Source organism: Solanum lycopersicum, chromosome 12 (assembly GCF_036512215.1).
Source record: "Solanum lycopersicum chromosome 12, SLM_r2.1".
Classification (NCBI taxonomy): Eukaryota; Viridiplantae; Streptophyta; class Magnoliopsida; order Solanales; family Solanaceae; genus Solanum; species Solanum lycopersicum.
This window is the reverse complement of record NC_090811.1, coordinates 61,639,903-61,664,066: the sequence shown is the minus strand read 5'-3', so window position 1 is coordinate 61,664,066 and position 24,164 is coordinate 61,639,903. Positions and strand designations below refer to the sequence as shown.

The 24,164-nt window shown below is 33.6% G+C and overlaps 1 protein-coding gene across 1 annotated transcript; it reads left to right on the top strand.

Moving 5' to 3' along the window:
* Window positions 1–19,957: 19,957 nt before the first annotated feature.
* Window positions 19,958–23,840, top strand: LOC101248851 (uncharacterized). The gene is made up of 4 exons (XM_004252313.5): window positions 19,958–20,289; window positions 21,925–22,026; window positions 22,117–23,101; window positions 23,281–23,840. Exons 1-4 carry the CDS (start codon window positions 20,056–20,058, stop codon window positions 23,529–23,531), a joined length of 1,572 nt encoding a protein of 523 aa, XP_004252361.1. The 5' UTR covers window positions 19,958–20,055; the 3' UTR covers window positions 23,532–23,840.
* The last annotated feature ends 324 nt before the right edge of the window (window positions 23,841–24,164 follow it).

The following is a 24,164-nucleotide window of genomic DNA, read 5'->3' as shown; positions in this document are numbered from 1 at the left end:
TGAAGCCTTTAACATAACTAATTGATGGTTTAATTATAAGAAAAGGGTCATGAAAATATGCTTTTCACGCAAGTCTTATTGGTGTGAATCTCATTATAAAAAAAATTTAAAACTCTCAGACTCCTAATTCGTAAGTGTGCGCATGCATCAACTACTTCCATGATTAACTTTTTCAAAATATTTTCAAATTTTCCTAAACTATTTTAGGATTCAACTCACTTGAAAATCAAAATTAATTTTGTTCCTTTTTGGTGAACAAATCATATTTGGGATACCTAAATTGTTTTGTTTCCTTTAATGGAAAATGACGTTTTTCATCTCTTGCTCTCCAATGATTATGACGTTTTTCATCTCTTGCTCTCCAATGATTATGACGTTTTTGGTTAATAAATGCATTTTTTATCTTCGTACATAAAACAATTAAACTATTCTTAGAAAATATTATTACACAATATTTTTCAAGGAGAAATTACTAATGTTTGCCTTTAAAATTAATACTCTTATTTTGGTTAACAAATATATCTCTTTTTCTTGGTACATAAAATAAGTAAACTATACATAAATATATTTCTTAGAAAATATTATTTCACAAATTTGTGTATGACTATGATTACTTTTCCATTTTCAAAACTCATTCGACCCTATAAATTTCACAACACCTTAATTCTCCTAACATAAGAAAAATCTTGCTAAACACATATTGAATACTGTATTACTTGTGGTATCCATTAGAAATCATGAAGAATTTGTCTAGCCTAATTGCCTTCATGTTTGTTCTTTCATTGCTATCGGTAAGTACCAGTCTCATTATTGCACCACAGCTCAGGTTACTTTCGATGTTTCTTATATTAACTTTGTTGTTGTTTTTTTAATACACATGCAGGCATTAATACAAGGGGGGCAAATGGATCAAGAGTTTGTTTGGTTCCACTTGAACATAATGTCCCTTGTGAGACAAGTGATTGCAACTCAAGATGCCTTTATAAATTTGGAGTAAAGGCACCTGGACCTGGTAATATTAAAGGACAAATTATTGGTGGAAATTGCATTGGTTCATCTGGAAAATGTTATTGTTCTTTTTGTTGTGAGAAAGATTGTGCTTAATTCTAATTAGTTTTCTTTAGTTTTTTTTATTTATTCATGATGTGATGAATTACTATATGAAAACATTATCAATATAGAAAGAGTTTTTTGCTTAACTTATTGGTTGTTGATTGGTTTTTCTGTTTACTTTTGGTGAAAGACATTCAAAATATTTAAAACTTTGGTCGAAACTGTTGTTACGATATCAAACTTTACGAGGATCTTTTATTCTACACTATTTAAGTAGCTTATTTTGAAGGTTTATATGTGTCCATATGGACATGTTACTATTTATAATTATGCAATATTTTTAATGTCCATATAGACACATATATACCTTTAAAATACACTATTAAATAATGTAGGGGTAAGAGGTCCTTTTCAAAGTTTGATATCCTTACAATAATCTCGGTCAAAATTCATATATATTTCAAACTTTTTTCTCTTTACTTTTCTTTTGAATTTTGTACTCTCTCGATTCTATTTTATTTTACTATTGACTACATGGGAACAATGTTATATAGGTCGATTCTAATTCTTACTGCCCGCTTAATAGTATGAGGGGAATAGAATGGAAGAAGCAAAGTGAAACTATATTGATTTTACACTTTCTAAAAAAGAGCTAGATAAATGTACTTCAAGTGAGAGTCAGACAAATTGTATTTTAAGTGGGAGAGAGATAAATAGTTTTGATTCAAATAAGAGTAAAACTAATCCAAAAAAAAGACGATATAAGATTATTCGAATCTCAACCAAAACATAACACTTTCTGAAGGTGAAATAATGAGTCAATAATATTCATATACTCTTTTATGACCTTTAAAGATAAAATGAACAAGTGCTTAAAGATACAAAGGGAGTCTAAAAGAATTAATCAAGTATAAGAACACTATTGGGGAAAAAAACTTAGGAGTGAAAAAAACATTATTGAACCAAACATTATTTTGAATCTAATTTCTTTGAGAACGAAGAGCAATCTTTATTATTATTATTATTATAGATGGAAAGCTCTCCAATTGGCTACTAATGTAAGTATTGTTGTCGTTTGGTAGAGTGTATTAGAAAAAATAATGTATACATTAGTCTTGTGTATGATTATTATCTTATTTGGTACTCTTTTCTAATCTATGAATGATTAATATTTGTATTAAGTATACAATGTATTAAGTTGTGCATTACTAATATCATGAATTTATAAGTATTAGTAATATAAAAAACTACTTAACTACACTACCATATATACTATATTTATCTCTAGTTTTAAACAATTATACATGCTTGATACTACCACTTTCAATATTTATATCATATATTTTAAAAGATTTAATCAAATACACATATCTCTTAAATATGGTATTGGATAATTATCTTAAATTAAAATTTCTTAATAAAAGGAAAGGGGTCAAAAATATCCTTGAAGTATTCGAAATAACTCAAATATACCCTTGAACTATGTTTCGGCTTTAATATACCCTTTTTGTCAAACTATAGGGTCAAAAATACATTTCTCATTAACATAATCTGTTAAACGCTACTTGGATGTCATGTGGTGCCACATAAGCCAATAGAGTTTCACTCATGCCACGCAGACTAATAAACTTACCCCTAAATTCCCCCAATTTTCTCCATTTCCCTTAAAATGTAGAAACGGTTTCACTGAAGAATATAGAATCCCTTTCCCTCATTTCTCTATTTCTAGCATATCATTGACCCTTTTGAGCTTGTTTCGTTTGACTTCCAACAACAGATTTCATTGTTTCAGGTACTGGGCACCAGAAATATTGCTTGAATCAAGTCGTTACTTTGTTGATTTACTTTGCTTCATTCCGATTCCATTTGAAAGAAAGCCATTTTTTATTGAACGGTTGTTCATGGATGGGTTGAGTGGCTATTGTTAAGACACAGACCAAAATTAGAATTAAGAAGGTATGTACTTTGAAACCTTATATGCAAAATTGTTCTAAGGAATTAGAGTAATGAGGGAAAGGGGTACTATTTCCTCAATGAAATCATTTCTAAATTCTAAGGGAAATGGAGAAAATTTGGGGAAATTAGGGGTAAGTTTAATCTACGTGGCATGAGTGAAATTCTATTGGCTTATGTGGCATGCCATGTGGCATTCCCATCGCATCCAAGTGGCTTTAATAGATTCTGTTAATGAAAAGGGTATTTTTGACCATATAATTTGACAGGAAGGGTATATTTGAGTCGAAATATAGTTCAAGGGTATATTTGAGCTATTTCGGATAGTTCAAGGGCATTTGCCCCCACTCCCACGTTCATTTGTCCTCTTTCTTCCTGCCTTCATCTTCTCCCTCTTTCATCGTTCATCCTCTCAATACATGTTTGCATGTTCAAATAAATATTATACGTATAGGTTTGTGTTAATCGATTGCAGGAATTCACAATGAATTCGAGGATCGAAACACTATTTCAGAATTTATCGAGAAAACAGTTAGTAATAAAGAAGAATAGAAAGAGAGAGTTTAGAAAGAGAAAGTAATATTGCATTCAATATGATAAATGTAACTAATGATTACGTTGTCCATTTATAAAAACTTGAATAACTTATTCCATCTAACAAATTGAGTTACAACTAACATCTAACTAACTACCACTACACTGATTATTGTTGCTTAACAATGTTTAACTAACTTTTAAATTTTGAATTCCCAAATTATTGTAACAGTACTCCCCCATACAAAAGATCATTGTCCTCAAGGATCAAAGAATGGAAACCTTGTATTCAAGATAGTAACAAATTCCTAAGTAGCTACATCAGCAGAAAGACCAACCCATTTAACCAGTACCTGCGCAACAACTTTGTTGCCCTTCTTGACCATTCGTCATTGTAAAATAGACTCTGGAGTAGGGCAATTTGGATCACTAAGTCAATATTCGGCAGATAAGAAATGTGGGAATACACTTCATAACACTTTTTTAACAACGAGACATGCACAGTTAGGTGAATCTTGACAAAACTAGGCAACAAAAGAGTGTAGGCCACAGGTCCAACCTTCATAATGGTCTGAAAGGGACCATAGTATTTAGCAATAAGCTTATGAGAAGAGTGATGACAGATAGTCGTTTGTTAGTAAGGATGCACCTTAAATTATACTCAATCCCCCTACAGCGAAATTCCTCTCACTGTTGTGGGAATCTGCCAGCTGTTTCATTCAGAGATGATCCTTATGCAAATGATGCTTAAGAAGTTGCAACTTAAGTTCTCGATTCACCAAGGTAGTGTCAACTTTGATAGAAGTTGATTCATCAGGTAAGTAAGGGAGATGTAGAGGAGGTGGCCTGCCATATAAGGCTTTATATGGTGTAGTTTGTATAGCTGAACGGAAGCAAGTATTATACCTATACTCAGTCATAGGCAACAACCCAACTAATTGGAAGCATTATCATTGTAGTAGCATCTTAAGTAGGTTTCAAGGCATCTATTTAACACTTCTATTTGTCGATCAGACTGAGGATGATAAGTTGTAGGTGTATGCAATAATACCCCTTAAAGAGTAAATAGCTCCTGCCAAAAAGACCTCAGGAATAGAACATCCCTATCACTAGTTATAGCACTAGGTAAGCCATGTAATTTCACAATAGTATCCAAGACACCGGGGCAACTGATTGAGCAGTATAGGGTTGTTTCTGTGGAAGGAATCGACCATATTTGCTGAGTTGTCAACGACCACCAGAATCACCTTACAACCATGAGACTTAGGAAGACCATCAATGAAGTTCATACTAATTTGAGGCCACACCACCTCAGGAATGGGTAATGGTTGATACAACCGAGGGTAAGCGGCTGAATCAGATTCCTTCTTCTGACAAACATCACACCTTTTAATGAAACCCTTCACTTCTGTTCTCATGTTCTTCCAATAAAATAGTGTCAACAGTTTTTTGAGGGTAGCGTCTGCACCTAAATGACCTCCTAGAGGGCAAGCATGTCATAGGAGCATAATTTCATTCCTTAAACTCTGCACCTTTCCAATCACTAGATCCCTTTCCTCCTTAATTTTCCTTGCAACCAAGTAAATTTCCTATGAGATTCAGCATTAGCTTGTAAATCTGCAATCAACTGTATAAGCTTTGGGTCTGAGTGAAAACTGTCTACAATAGCTTGAAAGATATCAGTGTTGGTTGGGGAAATCACCAAAGCAAGTAACTCATCCCCAATAACTCTTGACGATGCATTAGTGAATTTGTTCTCAACTCCCTTTTTGTACTCAATAGAATAGTCAAATGGCATCAACTTTGTTAACCACAATAATTGTGAGTTTGTGTGCAACGTTTGTTCCATACGGTACTTTAAGGCTCGTTGATCAGTCCTTACAATAAACCTGATCTAAAAAGTACTGCGACCACTTAATAACTCTGTATCATAAACTAATATAGCAGCATGTCTTGGAGAAAATGTTTTGCTAATAAAGGCTATAGGATGTCCCTCTTGCATAAGAACAACACAAATTCCATAACCACTGGCATCAGTTTCAACGATGAAAGCTTTGTTGACATCCGGTAAATCTAATACAGAAGATTAAGTCAAAGTTTCCTTCAATTGCAAAAATGCCTCTTAGAGATGTGTGGTGCCATTTGAATTTATCTATTTTAGTTATACTAGTAAGAGGTTTACAAATAACTCCAAATCCCTGTATAAATCTTCTATAATAACCAGTCAAGCCTAAGAAGCCCCTTAATTTCTTAAAAGTAGTTGGGAAAGGTCAACTCCTCACAACTTTGATCTTTTGAGGATCGGTAAAAACACTTTATGATATGATAAAGTGACCAAGGTACTCAATTCTGTGGACACCAAAGAAACATTTGCTTTTCTTGGCAAATAGCTGATGCTCCGCCATTTTCAAAAAGACAAACCTGAGATGTAATATGTGTTCCTCCATAATTCTACTATACATTAGTATATCATCTAAAAACACCAAGACATGCTTCCTTAGAAAATTCTGGAACACAATGCTCATCAGACCTTGAAATGTAGCTGGGGAATTTGATAAACCAAAAGGTATGACTAAGTATTAAAAATGTCCCGAGTGTGTTCTGAACATAGTCTCGAGCACATCATCCTTTGTCATTCTTAGTTGATGGTATCCAGAACTTAAGTCTATTTTAGAAAATATTTTGGATCCTCCTAGTTCATCTACAATATGGATTGGAAACTTGTTCTTTATAGTTAGATTATTCAAGTCTCTATAGTTTACACCTAGTCTCTAGGTACCATCTTTTTTGCCTACTAATACCACTGGTGATGCAGAAGGACTGCAACTAGGTTGAATGATCCCTTGATCCAACATTTGTTGCACAAGATCCTCAATATTATCCTTTTTTCACTGAAGGATATCTATAAGGTCTCTTATTCATAGGTTCAACTCCAGAATGTAACACAATCCTATGATCAAATACACCTCTAGAAGGTGGTAAACCAACAGTTTTTTCAAATAATGCAAAAAACTCTAACAATACCTCTAGTAGTGCAGGTTTTTCTTTAGGATGTTTATCAGTTGCTACTTCTAATGGATGTCACTTTCTTCATCACTTCCCTGAGGAATTACTTGAATCATACAAAGTTGAGATTAGTTTTCGAAGTGTTTGGTCAGTTTCCCAACACTTACAGTCAACACTTGACTGCCAGACCCTCTGAGTAAGTGGTTTCTTCCCTTGTACCAAAACTCCATTGTTAAATTTCTGAAATTCAACTTGATATCACCAAATATTAATAGTCATTGGACCCAGCACAACTCCACAAGAACCTAAATTTAATAATAGAAAACCAGCAAAAAAACTCCGCTTCTTGTAGTAACCAATTCATAGAAGTCATCTTGTCCACCTGCATGCTACCATTTGTTGCGGCTACTATCTCGGGTTTAATAGACTTAACTTCAACCCAAATTGTTTGACAAAATCAAGGTTGACAAAGTTATGAGAACTTCATATATCAATTAATATGTAATGCCATTTTTGAGTGATAACCAGTCACCTTCAAGGTTCTAAATCCCAAAGACCCTTTTAACGCATGCATTGAAATTTCCATGTGTTCCACAAGTAGCCCCAACTCTAGTTGTTCATTTTGTTCCTCTTTTAATTCTCCAATTTTTTCCTGCATTTGATCATGTCATTCTTCTAATTCTTCCACTTCTAACAGGTACAACTGCTTGTAATTTTTATACTTATGCACAAGCATGTACTTTTTATTGCAAAAGTAACATAACCCCCTTTGCCCTATTTTCATTCATATCCTATGCTCAAAGTTCTTCTATTTATTGCCTTGGAAAAAATAGAAGTATTTGTACCAGGGGTAGATAACAGAGGTTTATTATTACCAATCCTTTGGTCCATGAATCTTTTTTCTCCCATTTGAGACTGGTTACATATTGGTTGTCTCACGGTAGTTAATTATGCTTCTTGCATTCTTGCAGTCTTGTATACTTGTGATAAAGAAGTCGGATAGTGGTCTTCATATCAATATTCAGCTCATGTTTTATCCCTCCAACAAAGTTATTGATTGTGTTCTCTTGTGACAAATTCACCCTAGTCAGATGTCTTCCAAACATTGATTGATATTCCTTAACACTCCCTACTTGTTTGATCTTCTAGATTTCCTCCATGGGATCATCAAAATTTGTCCCAAATCTCTCCACCATAGCCATCACATACTCATTCCAAGTATATTGTTGTAAGTATTGTTTGTATCTCATGAAAAAAAAGATGTCATTGGATGGCTTCTCCTTCCAGTTGCATTGCATCTACTGTTGCCTTTTCCTCTGCAGCTACATTATCCATAGAGAAAAATTGTTCAATCTTGAACAGCCACGATCTCAGATCTTCCCCTGCAAACTCAAGGAATTCCATTCAGACCATCTTGATAAGTTCCAATGATGGGTGTTGTAACTGGTAGGACTCCTGGGTTTGTGACTTCTCCCTTCAAAGTGGTGAATTCTCTCATCAAAATTTCTTGCAATCGAAGGACCACCTTTAATACGAGTTTTCTCCCTCCCAAATTCTCGATTAGAGACCAACTGTTCTTTCAATTCCATGACCACTTGATCCAATTTTTTAAGGTTTGTAACTTCCCATGCCAACGTTCTCATTTTCTAGCCAAATTATGCATCATTTCCTTCAATTCCCCTATTTATGTTGGAGAATTATCAACAGATCTTGTTCATTTCGCCATTAAAATCCAAGGATAAAGTAGCTCTGATACTAATGCTACTAGATTGCAGGAATTCACAATGCATTTGATGATCAAAGCACTGTTTTAGGATTTCTCAAGAAAATAGTTAGTAAGAAAAAAAGAGTTTAGAGAGAGAGAGAGACAGAGAGAAATTTGTATAATCAATATGATGAATGTAACTGATGATTACAGTGTCTATTTATAAAGACTTGACTAACTTATTCCATCTAACAAATTCAATTACAACTAAAATCTAACTAAGTATCACTACACTGATTATTGTAGCTTAATAGTGTTTAACTAACTTTGTCAACTAACTTTTTGAATTCCCAATTACTGCAACAGTTTGTTTCTATTATTTTATTATTCTCGTGTATCTTGATTTTGTATCTGAGTTAAAATTCATAATGTTCTGAAGTTAGAAATTAGGTTTATAGTTTTTGATTTTGTTGTATTTTCAAACACTTTTCAAAATTGGATGATTCTTGTTAAAGGTACTACACATTAACAATATTACAATCACATAACATACTAGGATATTCATTTGCGGACGGATCTTTGATTATGTACAAAGATTTTTATCATCCCTTCTTTTTGTGTTCTTTAACTTTTTCAAGATTTACAAGAGCCGCAGGGATACTAAACCTCCAATCCCTTAGTCTTCTAGTCCATCTTTTCTGTGCTTGTGAGGGGTTCCAGGAGTGTCAGAAGTATTATGTATCTCAAAAATAAGAATGTCAGAACTAGAGAGGAGACCCAAAAAAAACCCACTAATTTCTGGTTGCCTTTGGGAAGATGGAAAAGTAAGGCACCAAATTTGAGAAAACTGATGTTTCCATCCTAGATTAGTTCTTCCGCTTGAGATATTGCATCAAATACACCATTAGATACACTTTAGGTGAAACAATGTTGGATATACCTCAAGTATACATGTATCTAGTTAAGAGTTCATAAATCTGAGTTAAAATTATATGTATTTATGAGAAAAAATTCAGAGCCTAAAAGAAAGAAGAATTTTGAAAATTTTTACTTTTTTTGGATTAATGACAAGACAGATGTTCTATAGTCGTAATTTGTTCCTAAATTTATGTGTTTCGGTTACATTTCATGTTTAGATACACACAATTATATGTATATGTTTGCTATGTATATGAGATATATGTTTTTGAATATAATGTATGAAATTGATACTTGATACATCAAATTAATACTAGATACAGATAAATGATACATGAAATTAAAATTAGATTATATAAATAGATAATTAAATCAATACTAGGCACATATAACAAATACACGAAAATAATACTAGATACTGCTACGATAAATATGAATATACTTGTATGGGTACTCATATATCTAAATGTTTTTTTGTTAGATATTTCATATATTTGATAATACATACATATAATTAATGAATTTATTAATTTAAGAGTAATGAAATAAAATTAATCAAATTGCATGATCAAGGTACATGCTTTTTTTCTTTTATTGATAATGTTAATAAATTTATTATTTTAAATAATAATGAAATTAATTATACATAGATGATATATGACTTATATTAAGAGATTTGATCAAATTCAATTTTCAGAATTAATTGTCCACAGATTTTGAAAATCCTCAAATAGTCCTCTAATTAAGAGAATTAGTTACAACCAATTAATTTAAACAAATAAAATACGTATCTCAGTTTTTAAATTCGGAAAATACATGTTTCTCGCAGATTTCAAATTCATGTATCCTAAGCATGAAATACGGTAGAGGAAGTAATATTTGAAATGCAGTATTAATAATTATGATCTAAACTAGTGAGATTTATGTAATTTTTCTATCACGCCCCAAGCCTACATCCTGGGCGGGACTGGCACTCAGTGACCATTGCTGGCCTCGATCTGGCCCTTAGCCTGGCTTACTTAACTCAAAGGAATACAACAATCACACTTATAATGATACAAAAAACTTATCTCAACTGCAAACAAAATAACTGGAATGTCTTAGAGATTTAAACATTCAACTTGTCCAATATGGCAACCCAAGTCTTTAACATACGAATGAAAATGTAAAGACTGTTGAACTACTAACTGTCTATGAATCCTCTAAACTGATTGACATGAACGTTGGTACAAACCCCACAACATCCTATTGAATTAACTGAAAAGCAATAAACATGTCCTCTGGAATGCAAGAAGGTTCACCAACTGACTCTGGAGTGCTCAATTGGATCAACGGTGTGTTGGATGTTGATCCTCGTTACCTGCATCTGCATCATAATACGATGCAGGCCAACTAACATCAGTACATTAAATGTACGAGTATACGAGTTGGAATGCTAACACAACATAGGCTAGAAAGAGATTCTGAAAGAAACACTTACCTTGACTTTTCTCAACTCATGAATACTTACTAAACTCATTTCATTATAAAGCATGTTTAAACAAGTGCAGAATAATGAAAAGTTGTTTACAAACATGCTATAAACTACGTGTGAATGCAAAGATACAAGAAACTCTGAAATGAATATAAAAATACAATGAACTGATGTGTATGAAAATACAATAACTGATATGGAGTTTCTCTAACCAACAATCATCACATAATAGCTATAGTGATGATATAGCGATCTTTGTCACACTGTCAACGCATCCTATACCCGGCCAAAAGGTATAAGACTTGAACTGCCTAATGGATCCACTAGTCTACTATGAAAAGGGGTTCATCTAAAAAGTTTGAACCTTTCCTACCCATGGTGGCTACATGGTTTATGGGGGTTATGAGTTGTCTGAACTCTCCCCCATATCGGTGCTCAATACTACTCTCAAATATATGTTGGCTCTTATGTTTTAAAAACATACTGATTATGTGGTTTAAGATTAGTGCTCAAAATACTTAACTTAAATCTATCTTGAAAATCATATTTTCCCTGCTTAGTTCTTTTTGAAATTGATAGTTCTTTTCTAAAAACTTGCCCTAAGGTTCATTGGAAATCAAAATTTCCTTACTAGTTAAATGTTAAAACATTTCAATTCTCTTTAGGAATACTTAGTCCCCTTATACCTTTGAAGAAAAGAACTTCAACTTCACTCTTTATTGAACTCAAAACTCAAGTTAAATCAAAGTTAAAATGTTCGTAAAAGACTTATGAAAACTTGAAATGACTCCTCTCATTTGACTCTTGATTTCTCTTAATTTCACTTCTTAATTGCTCTTGACTTGACTCTTAACTGATCCTTGAATTGAATTATGGATTCAACGAATTAATTTCGTGTTTAAAAAAATCTCATGATGTTAAAGAATGATTCTAGATAGCTGTCATGACCCGAAATGGGTGTGATGGCACTCGTCTTATCCCACCAAGACAAGTCAGTCTAAAACCCAATATCTAACAAAGTGCGGAAGTAAATGACAATCCAACAACAATTTCTAAAAAAAAAGACCAAGTCATATTAATTCAATCCCCAAAACCAGGTTGTCACGTGCACAAGCCTCTAATGTAAATATTAGAATTGAAACAAAATAAAAGTCTAAAATGAAGTTGTCTTTCAAGTAAAAACAAAGTCATAAACTGGAGTAGGAAAGTTCGCTGAGATGACAAGCAGCTACCTCACAATCCTCCACAAGATGCCTCGGAAACGAAGAGAATGGAAGGTATCACAAAAATTCGGACTCGTAACCGACAAAAATATAATATCCATCGCGACGCGCGATACGACCCTCGAAATGGTACATCCTCTTACCACAACCATGTCTCAGAAAAAATGCAAATGACATGCTCAAATGAAAATGAGGAGATAACCGTTTTGATAACAAGCGCAATTTACTACAAGGAATATAACACCAACAAATAAGCAACAAGTCTCCAAATCATTCTCAACATCACAAAAGGAAATACACGAATTTCATACGCTTAACAAGAGTTTAGAATTTCACTTGCCTTAGCCAATCGAATAATTACTCTTGGACTTGAGCCTTCCCTTTCCGTTGAGCTTCTGAACCAATGGAATCTATTCAAATATATATATTCACAATAAGGTTTTAGAACTAACAACACTCACACTTTTATGTGTTTAACCTTGACCTAAAAATACACCCCAAATTTATAATCAAATTTGTAATGCTTGATGTCAACTAACATTTTAACTATCATATTTTTCCAAGTTTCAAGTCTAAGGTTAAGTCCCTTTTTTTTTGTTTTTAATACCAACTCTATTAATTATGTATGATATAATATACCAATAATTAATTTCCTATCTTAGTTAGCAAAAACTTGAATACTTACCTATCTAGTCAATGGCATAATTAATAATTGTCACTTTCCTGGTAAATTCTCAACCTTGCAGAATGCAAATATTTACATATACTTTCCCCTTCCAATTACTTTCAACCATCCAATATAATAATACATTATTTCCATAGGATCATTAATGCTCCATGATAAATTTACTTGTAATTTGTGTACAATGTAACAAATGTACTCCACTTTCCATTTTATATTGCAGTTATATTTATGCCTATCAAAAATTTATTTAATACTAATAACAATAAGTTACTTCCATTCAACAATCAAATAACATAAACAAATATAACCAATAACATATCTCCAGCAATTATATAAAATTACTAAATAACTACTGCTCAATCACTTGTAACCCAACCAACAAAATCATTTTTTTTCTTTAATCCAGAACATTTTTTTTTCTACACTCAATATTGTGGCTAAGCATTACACCTCCCGTAATGATAATAATATAAAATAATGTGACTCTCCATTAAGTAAAACAAAAATATATATATATATATACACATCTATATATATCTAATCATCCATGACACATACCAAATCGAAAGTGTTTACCTTAATGGTTTCTTTCCACACGAACGGCGCCAGGAGTATTTCCCCTCCTCCTCTTTTCTAAAATAAGCCCTAGTAAGGAGTATTTCCTCTCCTTCTCTTTTCTTAATTTAATTTTTATTTTATTTTTTTTCAGTTGTGATTTATACATTAAACCCCAAATAACTTAACTCACTTTAACCCACTAAGTATTAACTAAAGTTAGTTATTTAATAATTAATCATCAATTAATTCACTTTAGTTAAATTAATATTTTAAATTTCCAAAAATGACCTTACGGGTCATTACATTATTCACCACTAATAATCATGTTCGTTCTGAAACATAAAGTAAAAGAAAGTACCTGAAGCTTCAAAAAGTTGAGGATATCTGGCACGCATGTCAGACTCAGTCTCCCAAGTTGCCTCTCTCACTGATCGGTGCTTCCATTGCACCTTCACTGAAGCAATCTCTTTGGTCCTAAGCTTTCGAACCTGTCTATCCAAAATAGCTATAGGCTCCTCCTCAAATGTCAAGTCTGGACTTAACTCCACAGAGTCAAGTGAAAGCACATGAGATTCATCCGGAATATACTTCCGAAGCATAGAGACATGGAAAACAGGATGAATAGCCGACAAACTAGGTGGCAAGGCCAACTTATAGGCCATCTCTCCAACTCGGCTCAAAATCTCAAAAGGTCCAATGAACCTAGGGCTAAGCTTGCCCTTCTTTCCAAACCTCATCACACCCTTCATGGGTGAAACTCGGAGCCAAACATGATCAAGTAAGCACCCTACAAATGGTACACGCTAGGATGCAGAACCTTTTACAACACTGTCGGATAACCATAACTATTCATGAAAGCTCTTTTGTAAGTTCCCATAAGCAAGGTTGTGCATATAAAAATAGTGATATATTTCTAATTTTTCAAACAACACCAAATATGCCATAACTGAAGTGAACAAGTCTAACCAATGATCCTACCCTATCAAGAAGACATAAGAGGATCGGTACATCCGATCCACCACTAGGAATTCACCCATAGATGTAAAAAAAACGTGGGCATATGCAATGAATCATACTCCAAATCATGTCCGAAACGAAGTAGGTGGTCAACTTAAGAATATACGAAATCAAGGTCGAATAACACTAGATACATTCTCCATAATTCTCATATCAATATTTTCATTCATCTGACTACATCCCTCAATTTATTTATTTATTTATTTAATTTTTTTCCACCCAAAATCAACCAGTCTGATCTCCATTACAATTTTACACATGCTGGATTTGCCAAACCCTGTATACTTCTCACAGTACTCCATCATAGCCAACACTATTAATATTAACAAATATCATAACCACACCAACCATTTACCTTACTTTCACACCGTCATTACGTATCACATTCTCCTTAGCAAGCACATTGTAGTCTCCAAGACTTTGAACCATGGTTTCTTATCTTTCCATTTAAGCATCCCATAATAGATATAAGTCACACCCAAGACCGATAACACTAATTTCAAATCTATATTTCTCCTTTAGGGTAAAATAATTAAGTCACACTTAATGTCAACTTCACCTAAACTTTCACATATCATTTTCAACCACCATTTGCACCATCATTTACCTCATGCGGTAACTCGAATAAACTCTTGATCACTCCAATATTTATGTATACTATAATCTCATAACCTCTACTCACCATAAAATGCCTATGTAACACATTATAACAATATATTTTGTCTCGTCAATAAAATAATTTTATTTTATTTATTTGATTTTCTTTTTTTTCTTTTTTTTATTCTTAGCAACAAAATAATCCTTTATTAAATCTAAAAATTATGTCACTCATTCTTATAAGTCATATAAGTTATTTACAAAATCTACTAAAAAAAAGTTAATATAATAATACTGGTTAAAATTTCTAAAACGACTAAGAGGATCATATCCAAACAGGTCACACATTTCTACCCATCAAATAGATGTTAAGTATTATCATAGTTCCATATCTAGCCCAAGCTATATGAATCCTTTCATAGTTCAGGTCAATATCAAAAGTAGCACACTCCATAACTCCAACCAAGTAAGCATCGATACTACTATAGTAGAAATTCTAACCTTAATTGGTGCATCATTTTCTAAGAATTCCATTCATATTATGATAATTTTACTGATTATAGTTTCCAAAGTTACAACTCAATTATCTATTCATCCCTTTAATCACCCCACTTTCAATTGTTAACCACTCTAATATCGTATATACCACACAAGTACTAATCATTTTACTAGGATAACTAAACTTACATAGCCCCTTAATTTTTTTATTTTTTTTTTAATATTCAAAATATAACCACAAATCCTTTTTATAAGTATATCACTTCCACTTTAATACCAGATCTAACATCAAACCAATACACGACATGGCAATGATTCACAAAAGGAACTATGCACGAGTCATCACATAAATGAGAACGAATGGAGTGAAGTGATAAGAATCAAAATGGAACCAAGTACGCACAATAGAATCCAAGAAGTGAAGATATTTCCTAGAAGTCACTACAGCCTCTCAAAGATAGGTACAGACGTCTCCGTACCGATCATCGAGACTCTATTTAGACTCGACTTGTACACACGTGAGACCTATGAACCTGGGGCTCTGATACCATTTTGTCACGACTCGAAATGGGTGTGATGGCACTCGTCTTATCCCACCAAGACAAGTCAGCCTAAATCCCAATATCTAACAAAGTGCGGAAGTAAATGACAATCCAACAACAATTTCTAAAAAAAAAACCAAGTCATATTAATTCAATCCCCAAAACCAGGTTGTCACGTGCACAAGCCTCTAATGTAAATATTAGAATTGAAACAAAATAAAAGACTAAAATGAAGTTGTCTTTCAAGTAAAAACAAAGTCATAAACTGGAGTACGAAAGTTCGCTGAGATGACAAGCAGCTACCTCACAATCCTCCACAAGATGCCTCGGAAACGAAGAGAATGGAAGGTATCACAAAAATTCGGACTCGTAACCGACAAAAAAATTTGTAGAAGCAAGGGGTGAGTACCAAACCACGCGGTACCCAACAAGCAAACCTCTAAACACAAGTTAAGTGAACAAAATACGGGTACTTCTTACACCCTATCTAGACCTCCACGCTACAGCCTAACAGTTTACAGTTTACCAAACACACAACTCAATAACCACACTCTATCAGTTTACACATTCTCAATAACAACTCTATATTCAACAGTCACAAGCTTCACAGAAAAACACTCACAAGGTCAGCAAAACACGTGTTCTAGTTCATCAATAATAAATGTGCAATGCCATGAGATGCAATGTCAAATATAGTGATGCATGTCTTTCTTAACGATACACACCCGCTGTCTCTCAGTCCGGGACCCATGGGGGACATATTTGTCCATGCATCTGTCGCGGCGCACGACACGACCCTCGATAATAGTAAGCGGCGCGCGATACGTCCCTCGAAATATAATATCCATCGCGGCGCGCGATACGACCCTCGAAATGGTACATCCTCTTACCACAACCATGTCTCAGAAAAAATGCAAATGACATGCTCAAATGAAAATGAGGAGATAACCGTTTTGATAACAAGCGCAATTTACTACAAGGAATATAACACCAACAAATAAGCAACAAGTCTCCAAATCATTCTCAACATCACAAAAGGAAATACACGAATTTCATACGCTTAACAAGAGTTTAGAATTTCACTTGCCTTAGCCAATCGAATAATTACTCTTGGACTTGAGCCTTCCCTTTCCGATGAGCTTCTGAACCAATGGAATCTATTCAAATATATATATTCACAATAAGGTTTTAGAACTAACAACACTCACACTTTTATGTGTTTAACCTTGACCTAAAAATACACCCCAAATTTATAATCAAATTTGTAATGCTTGATGCCAACTAACATTTCAACTATCATATTTTTCCAAGTTTCAAGTCTAAGGTTAAGTCCTTTTTTTTTTGTTTTTAATACCAACTCTATTAATTATGTATGATATAATATACCAATAATTAATTTCCTATCTTAGTTAGCAAAAACTTGAATACTTACCTATCTAGTCAATGGCATAATTAATAATTGTCACTTTCCTGGTAAATTCTCAACCTTGCAGAATGCAAATATTTACATATGCTTTCCCCTTCCAATTACTTTCAACCATCCAATATAATAATACATTATTTCCATAGGATCATTAATGCTCCATGATAAATTTACTTGTAATTTGTGTACAATGTAACAAATGTACTCCACTTTCCATTTTATATTGCAGTTATATTTATGCCTATCAAAAATTTATTTAATACTAATAACAATAAGTTACTTCCATTCAACAATCAAATAACATAAACAAATATAACCAATAACATATCTCCAGCAATTATATAAAATTACTAAATAACTACTGCTCAATCACTTGTAACCCAACCAACAAAATCATTTTTTTTTCTTTAACCCAGAACATTTTTTTTTCTACACTCAATATTGTGGCTAAACTTTACACCTCCCGTAATGATAATAATATAAAATAATGTGACTCTTCATTAAGTAAAACAAAAATATATATGTATACATCTATATATATCTAATTATCCATGACACATACCAAATCGAAAGTGTTTCCTTAATGGTTTCTTTCCACACGAACGGCGCCAGGAGTATTTCCCCTCCTCCTCTTTTCTAAAATAAGCCCTAGTAAGGAGTATTTCCTCTCCTTCTCTTTTCTTAATTTAATTTTTATTTTATTTTATTTTTTCAGTTGTGATTTATACATTAAACCCCAAATAACTTAATTCACTTTAACCCACTAAGTATTAACTAAAGTTAGTTATTTAATAAGTAATCATCAATTAATTCACTCTAGTTAAATTAATATTTCAAATTTTCAAAAATGACCTTACGGGTTATTACAATAGCGAAACATGAGAAAAATCCGAAAATAAAAATTTTAGATGGGTCCCCGATGTGGATGCATAATTTATTTTGGTTTCGAAAACGTCTTTTGAGGCAGAACACCTCGTTTGAAATTTCAAAATTGCATGTTGGACGCGCGACACATGATCAAGTCCCAGTTTTGCCATCGAATTTTCTTCTTCATTTTTTTCCCAATTCATCCAAACTCGATTCTTTTTCAGATACAAATACCTAAGAACCTAACCCAAAATGACCTCATAATGCGACGTAACGACTCAAAAACTTCACAACTCAGACAATTCAAGAACAACATATGAATTCAAGAAAAGATATCAAGATATCAATATTATAATGATTTTAGGACGAATCCAAACTGAAATAACATGTTTGGCACGTGGGAGAAGGATCCCAAAGTTATGAGAGTCTCACATACCTGTTTAAAGAAAGTTTCTTAGCGAAAACACCAACGTTCTTGGTTGATCTTGATGATTTTGTTTTTTTTCCTTTTTTTTTCTCTTCTCCTTTCTCCTTAGCCCTAGCGTGAAAATAATTTTCTAATACTGATCAAGTTCAGTCTTGACCAATATTTAACTCCTAAAATGGAATAAAATAATAGGGTAGCTAAAAGACTAAAATACGCTTAAAATTCCGAATTGGACATGTTCTTAATTCGACAGCCCAACTTCTGATAGGCATATCTCTCATACGATGTCGAAAATGCGCAAACTTGGTGGAGTTGAAAAGATCTATCCAAGGGTTTTCCAACCATATAAAGAACTGACCCTAATTCATCCTGAGCTAGAATTTATGACCTTTTGAAAATGACCAAAAAACTCACATTTACACTTAAGGAAAATTTTCAGATTTTTCCTATTCTTTTCAAAAATAACTATTCTTAATTTCTTTGTTTAATCCTAGCTATTTCGGGTTAAGAGATGTTACATTTTCCTTGCTATATAGTGATTTTAATGCTTAAATCAACTCTGTTAAAGACCCAATTAGCCCTCAAAATAATTTTTTACGTCTTTTCCACCTTAATTGTAGAAGGTATTTTTTTTAATTTATATTTTTATATAATACATGTTATTTTTAATGCATCAAATAAAAAAATACATAAAAAAATAAATTTTGTAAAACTTACACAAATATGTATTACTATTGCAAGCATTACTAATACACCCTATTTAACATTATTTTTTTAAACTCTATCAAATGACACTATGGTTGAAAATGATTCTACGGATTATAAGACCTCCATAAATTTTAGATACTACTTGGAAAAAGAGTGTAAGTTGAGTGAAAATTTTAGTATATATATATTTTTTTTGTAAAGTATAGTTGTGTTTATTTAATACATAACGTATACTATGCAAAATTTTCTTTCATTACTATAGATATATTATACACAAAGCTCATAGTTTTAAGATCTAATTACATTCTATCTCTACTTTTCTTCAAATTATAAAAATTTCTTAAATTTGGTGGAATCCGTATACATTTCAAAATGTTCCGAAATCTGAAAAGTTGCAAGGATGACACAGAGAGGGTGCTTTCCTGTGTTGCACAGAAAAAAAGGATCTAAGAGACGAGCGTCTTCTACATCGAGTCCCGATTTTGGATACATCCTTAAATATCCTGATACACTGCGTCTCGATTTCGAATATATCACTCAACATCTTGATATATTGTGTAGTTTTGATACATTGCGTAAAGTGATGTATGTGACTAATACATTGTGTAAAGTAATGTCTCAATACATCGTAAAGTGATATAACTTATTGATACATCACGTAAAGTAAAAAATTTTATAATTTTTTTAAATGATAGAAGAGATTATAGTAAAATAAGTTATTTGTAATATTTCCTTAATATATACATAGCTCCTCCTATTGGGCTCCAATGTAACAAAGCCGATCCATATAATCTCAAGCCCGAAAATAATTCAATTTCAAATTCAGAGAAGACAGCAAGAAGTGACCGTTGGAGAAACACGAACCAGATGCCGACTAACAATCTGAAGAACACCGCCGGAAAATCTACGGGCAGATTCAAATCCACTAGAAAACCACTACGAGATGTATCGAATTCAAATATGGTAAAGCCATTGACAACTTCCTTCAAATCCAAGAAGCCCTACGGAAGGCAAAACGACGACGTCGAACCAGTTGCCGGTGAAAATGTCATCGATCATCTCCTTCTCATTCGGTCCGACTTCTCCTCTGTTATTCACCAGGTAAGATTAATTTGCGCTCAAAAATAGTTCGAGAAGTATTCGATAACGGCCTTCGAAGATAAATTATTTAGAATTAGAATGAAATGGATTCGAATAGAGTGGAATGGATGTAGAAGTACTACACAGGCACAGCCAATCAAAATAATTTGGGGGATTTAAGTGATTCATATAGACAATCTATATGTTTTTGGGAAATGGCCTCGTCAGGTGGGCATACACTCTACCCTCCTCCGATATGTTGTTGTTATATGACCAACCAAATAAGGATTTCAGTGCTGGATAGACATATAGACAATCTATATGCCTTTCTGAAATGGCCTCGTAAGGTCTCATACACTCTACTCTACCCTCCTATGATATGTTGTTATATGACCAACCAAATGAGGATTTCAGTGCTGGATAGACATAGACAATCTATATGTCTTCGGAAATGGCCTCGTAAGGTCTGTATACAATCTAGTCTACCCTCCTCGGATATTTTTTTGTTATATGATCAACCAAATGAGGATTTCAGTGCTGGATAATTAATTAATTGGTTTGCTTATTAGAGCAAATTGCTTTGGTGTACAGTAGAGGTTTGTCACTTATTATAAGTAGCGCAGTGCAATTTACGCCATTTTGGATACTTATCAGTGCAACTGAGAGAGCTTTGATGTTTCGGCATTGTCTGTGAGTTTTATATTCTTGTAAAACAGGTTTTGCTGCATCCTTTTATTTTGGAGGAGAAAGAGGTATCCAGTAGTTCTCATTGGTTACTAGAAATTGGTTTCTTTTGCACTCTGCTGTTGAGTGTCTCTGCCTGCTGTAACTGCTTCCATGGATGAGTCTACAAATGAACGCTAACTGTAGGTCTGAGCTTCTTAGCTGTGAACACAATCCTAGATAAAGTCACGTGAAGAGATGGATTAAGGGCTAATTTTTTGGTACTGGGACAAGGTTGTCTCCTTTTGGAAATTCAAAGATGTACATTGGCAGTCCCAGTTAGTTGGAATTAAGTTATAATCATGTTAGTATGTTTCGTAAGATCCATTATTTGGTAGGAGTCTTAATAGAGATTTATATGCCATAAGAAAAATGTAGAGAACTTCTAGTCCTAACTAACTTTTGAAATATAGGGAGGATTTAAATAGCTGACCCCAATTTGCTTGGAATTGAAAGGTAATTGTTATTGATGTTCTTAGGAAGTTCATAGGTTACCCCAGAATAAGATGATGAACATCAGTTGTTGGCCCCATAACTCTGGTAAATGGAGCAGAACTGAAGACCTCTGCGAAGAAGTTGTACCTTCCTGCTTCCTTTTTTTATCCCTTTTTACATAACCCTCATCAGCCTGCGCTCATTCTCCTTTTGCTGAAAATTAGGAGTTTTACTTCAGTCATCTTTACCTGACATATATAAGCATTTTGAATAATGACAAGGCATCCAGATATCTATATATTTATCGCAGTAACTCTCACATAAACTAAATTTTGTATTCTCAAGTTACTTTAAACTCAGAAGAGCTGAGAGACATTTACCATCTTGCTCGAACTGTAACAGATACCAATACCAATCTTTTGAAGTTTGTTTGCCTGCATCAACTTCAATGTTTTCATAAAGAGGTTAATCTCATTTTCTTTACTTGATCAACTACAGATTGATGAACTTGTTCAAGTGCTCAAACTAAGGGGCAAGAAGAGTGGGAAGGAAATTGAATCTTTCGCACATGTCTTGTCTGAAATGCAAGCTTCTTTGAAGGTTCTCTTTATTTTCTGTCATATTCTCTGCTCCTATATTAGTCTTTCATTACACTGTATTTTACATATTTTTTATGTTGGCAAATTGCAGCCATGGGTTCTCAAATTTCAGAAAGCCCTTTCTGATCTATCCACGAGGCCCGAACATCCATCTGAACAGTCACAAATTAGTGAGGCAGTTCCCATGTTAGCTGATAACACAAGCGATGGTGTTGATAGCCCTGATCAATCCAAATGGGATTCCCTAGTTTCACCATCACCTCTTGTGTCCTGGCGGGCAGGCTGTACGACTGAGAGTGGCAGACAACTTTTTCTGCTCACACCTTTGCCTCTTCACAAAGTGCTCTCATCAAAATGCCAAGGATCTTCTAAAACGTTTGGCAACTACACATCAGACACGAATGCCCAGCAACATCCTCTTTTTGATATTAGGGGAGTTATGGAAGAATGTTTACTTGAGAACACAATATCCATGGCTAGTCAACCACCATCCCTTTCTGATGTAACTGGGGAGATGGACATACCACCATCCCTTTCTGATGTAACTGGAGAGATGGACATACCACTATCCCTTTCTGATGTAACTGAGGAGAGGGACATATTGCGTGTGAATAACGAAGTGAAGTCAATTCTGAATAATGTTTCTGCTCATGATATGATCATCAACGAGGTCCCTCAGAAAAGAGATCTTATTTCGCCTGTAAAATTTTCACAAATTGACAGTTCGTTGCTAGTGATGACTCCATGCTTGAAAATGTCACCGCCGAAGACCTGTGTACTGCTTGAACCTTCATCAGAATACAACTGTCGGGATAAGCATGGGGCTTATAAAATGACACCGTTTCCTATTTCACGTCATTTCCCTGGCATGTCTGAAGATTCAGAATCCTCCAGCTCCGAAGGTGCTGAACATTTAACAAAGAAGTATCCAGAGCTATTTGGAATCAAACTAAGTCAAAACTTGACAAACGGAGGGAAGGTGGCCGATGATGAATCACCAGACTTTCTATTTTCACCACCCAAAACTTGTGTATTGATGGAGCCACCTGTGGAAGAACCATTGACTAATGCAGCTGGTGAGTACCCACTGCCCAAACATACACCTGACTATATTTATCAGCAAACATATTTTGTGAACCTAAGTAAAAGAATATTCAAGATCTTTCTTTTTTGAATCCAATCAAGATGTTTCCATTTGGTATTCGTTAACATGATCACTCTGATATTTATTGTTCTTTCTTTCTTTTGGGAACAGAAACTGGTGGCAGCAACTTAGATATAGTTGAAAGAACTCCCGTGATGACAGAATCGAAGAGCATTCTAGTAATGAGAAAGCATCCTGGTGAGAACACTTTGAAGAAAGAACTGTGGATGAAATTTGAAGCCGCGTCAAGTGATGGCATCTGTTTTAATCCCTCTACTATCCACGAAACTATCCAAAAAGATTTCCTTGAGAGATTAGAAGAGGTTTCTGTTGATGAGTTAACTGCAGAGGAGGGGGCCTAAGATGGTAGAGATCATCACCCCCTCGGATGTGCCGGAGTATGCAGGGAAGAGGGATTCAGAAAGACAAAAAGATGGAACTGTGTATCTTAAGTTAAATTTGAAACTTCTTCTTCCCTCCTGTTTTGTGAAGTGAAGGTGAACAAGGACTTCAAAAAATCCCTCCAAGTGCAATATTTTGTAATTTTCTGATGAAAACTTGAAGTTCTCATCCTCCTGTTTTGTAGTAAAGATGAACATAGCAACAAAGGACATCAAATATTGTAAGTGCAATTTTTTCTAATTTTCGAATGAAAACTTTGAACTTCTTTAGTAGGTGTTTCGACAAAATTGCAAATAAAAAGGACATGGTGCAATATAAAAAGCTATTCCTCTGTCTCAATTTAAAATAAAATATGTAATTTGACTGGATATATGAGGAAATTTTGCAATTTGTCTAAATTATCTTTAAGGTAAATAAAATTTTAAATAGAAGAAAGAGTATATCTTTGTGAATTTTTTTGTCAAATAAGTGAGATTCAACCTAAGATAAATAAGAACAAAGAGGCTATTAAAAGACAATAGCCAACCCACTATATCCCTCAAAGTCACTTTATGTCAATTAATTTTATTCACTCAATTAATAATTATTATTTC

Coding starts and splice junctions, on each gene's coding strand:
- LOC101248851 (XM_004252313.5), top strand. CDS start 20,056: ATGCCGACTAACAATCTGAAGAACACCGCCGGAAAATCTACGGGCAGA. Junction 22,027..22,116: donor AAATGCAAGCTTCTTTGAAG/GTTCTCTTTATT, acceptor GGCAAATTGCAG/CCATGGGTTCTCAAATTTCA. Junction 23,102..23,280: donor ACCATTGACTAATGCAGCTG/GTGAGTACCCAC, acceptor TTTTGGGAACAG/AAACTGGTGGCAGCAACTTA.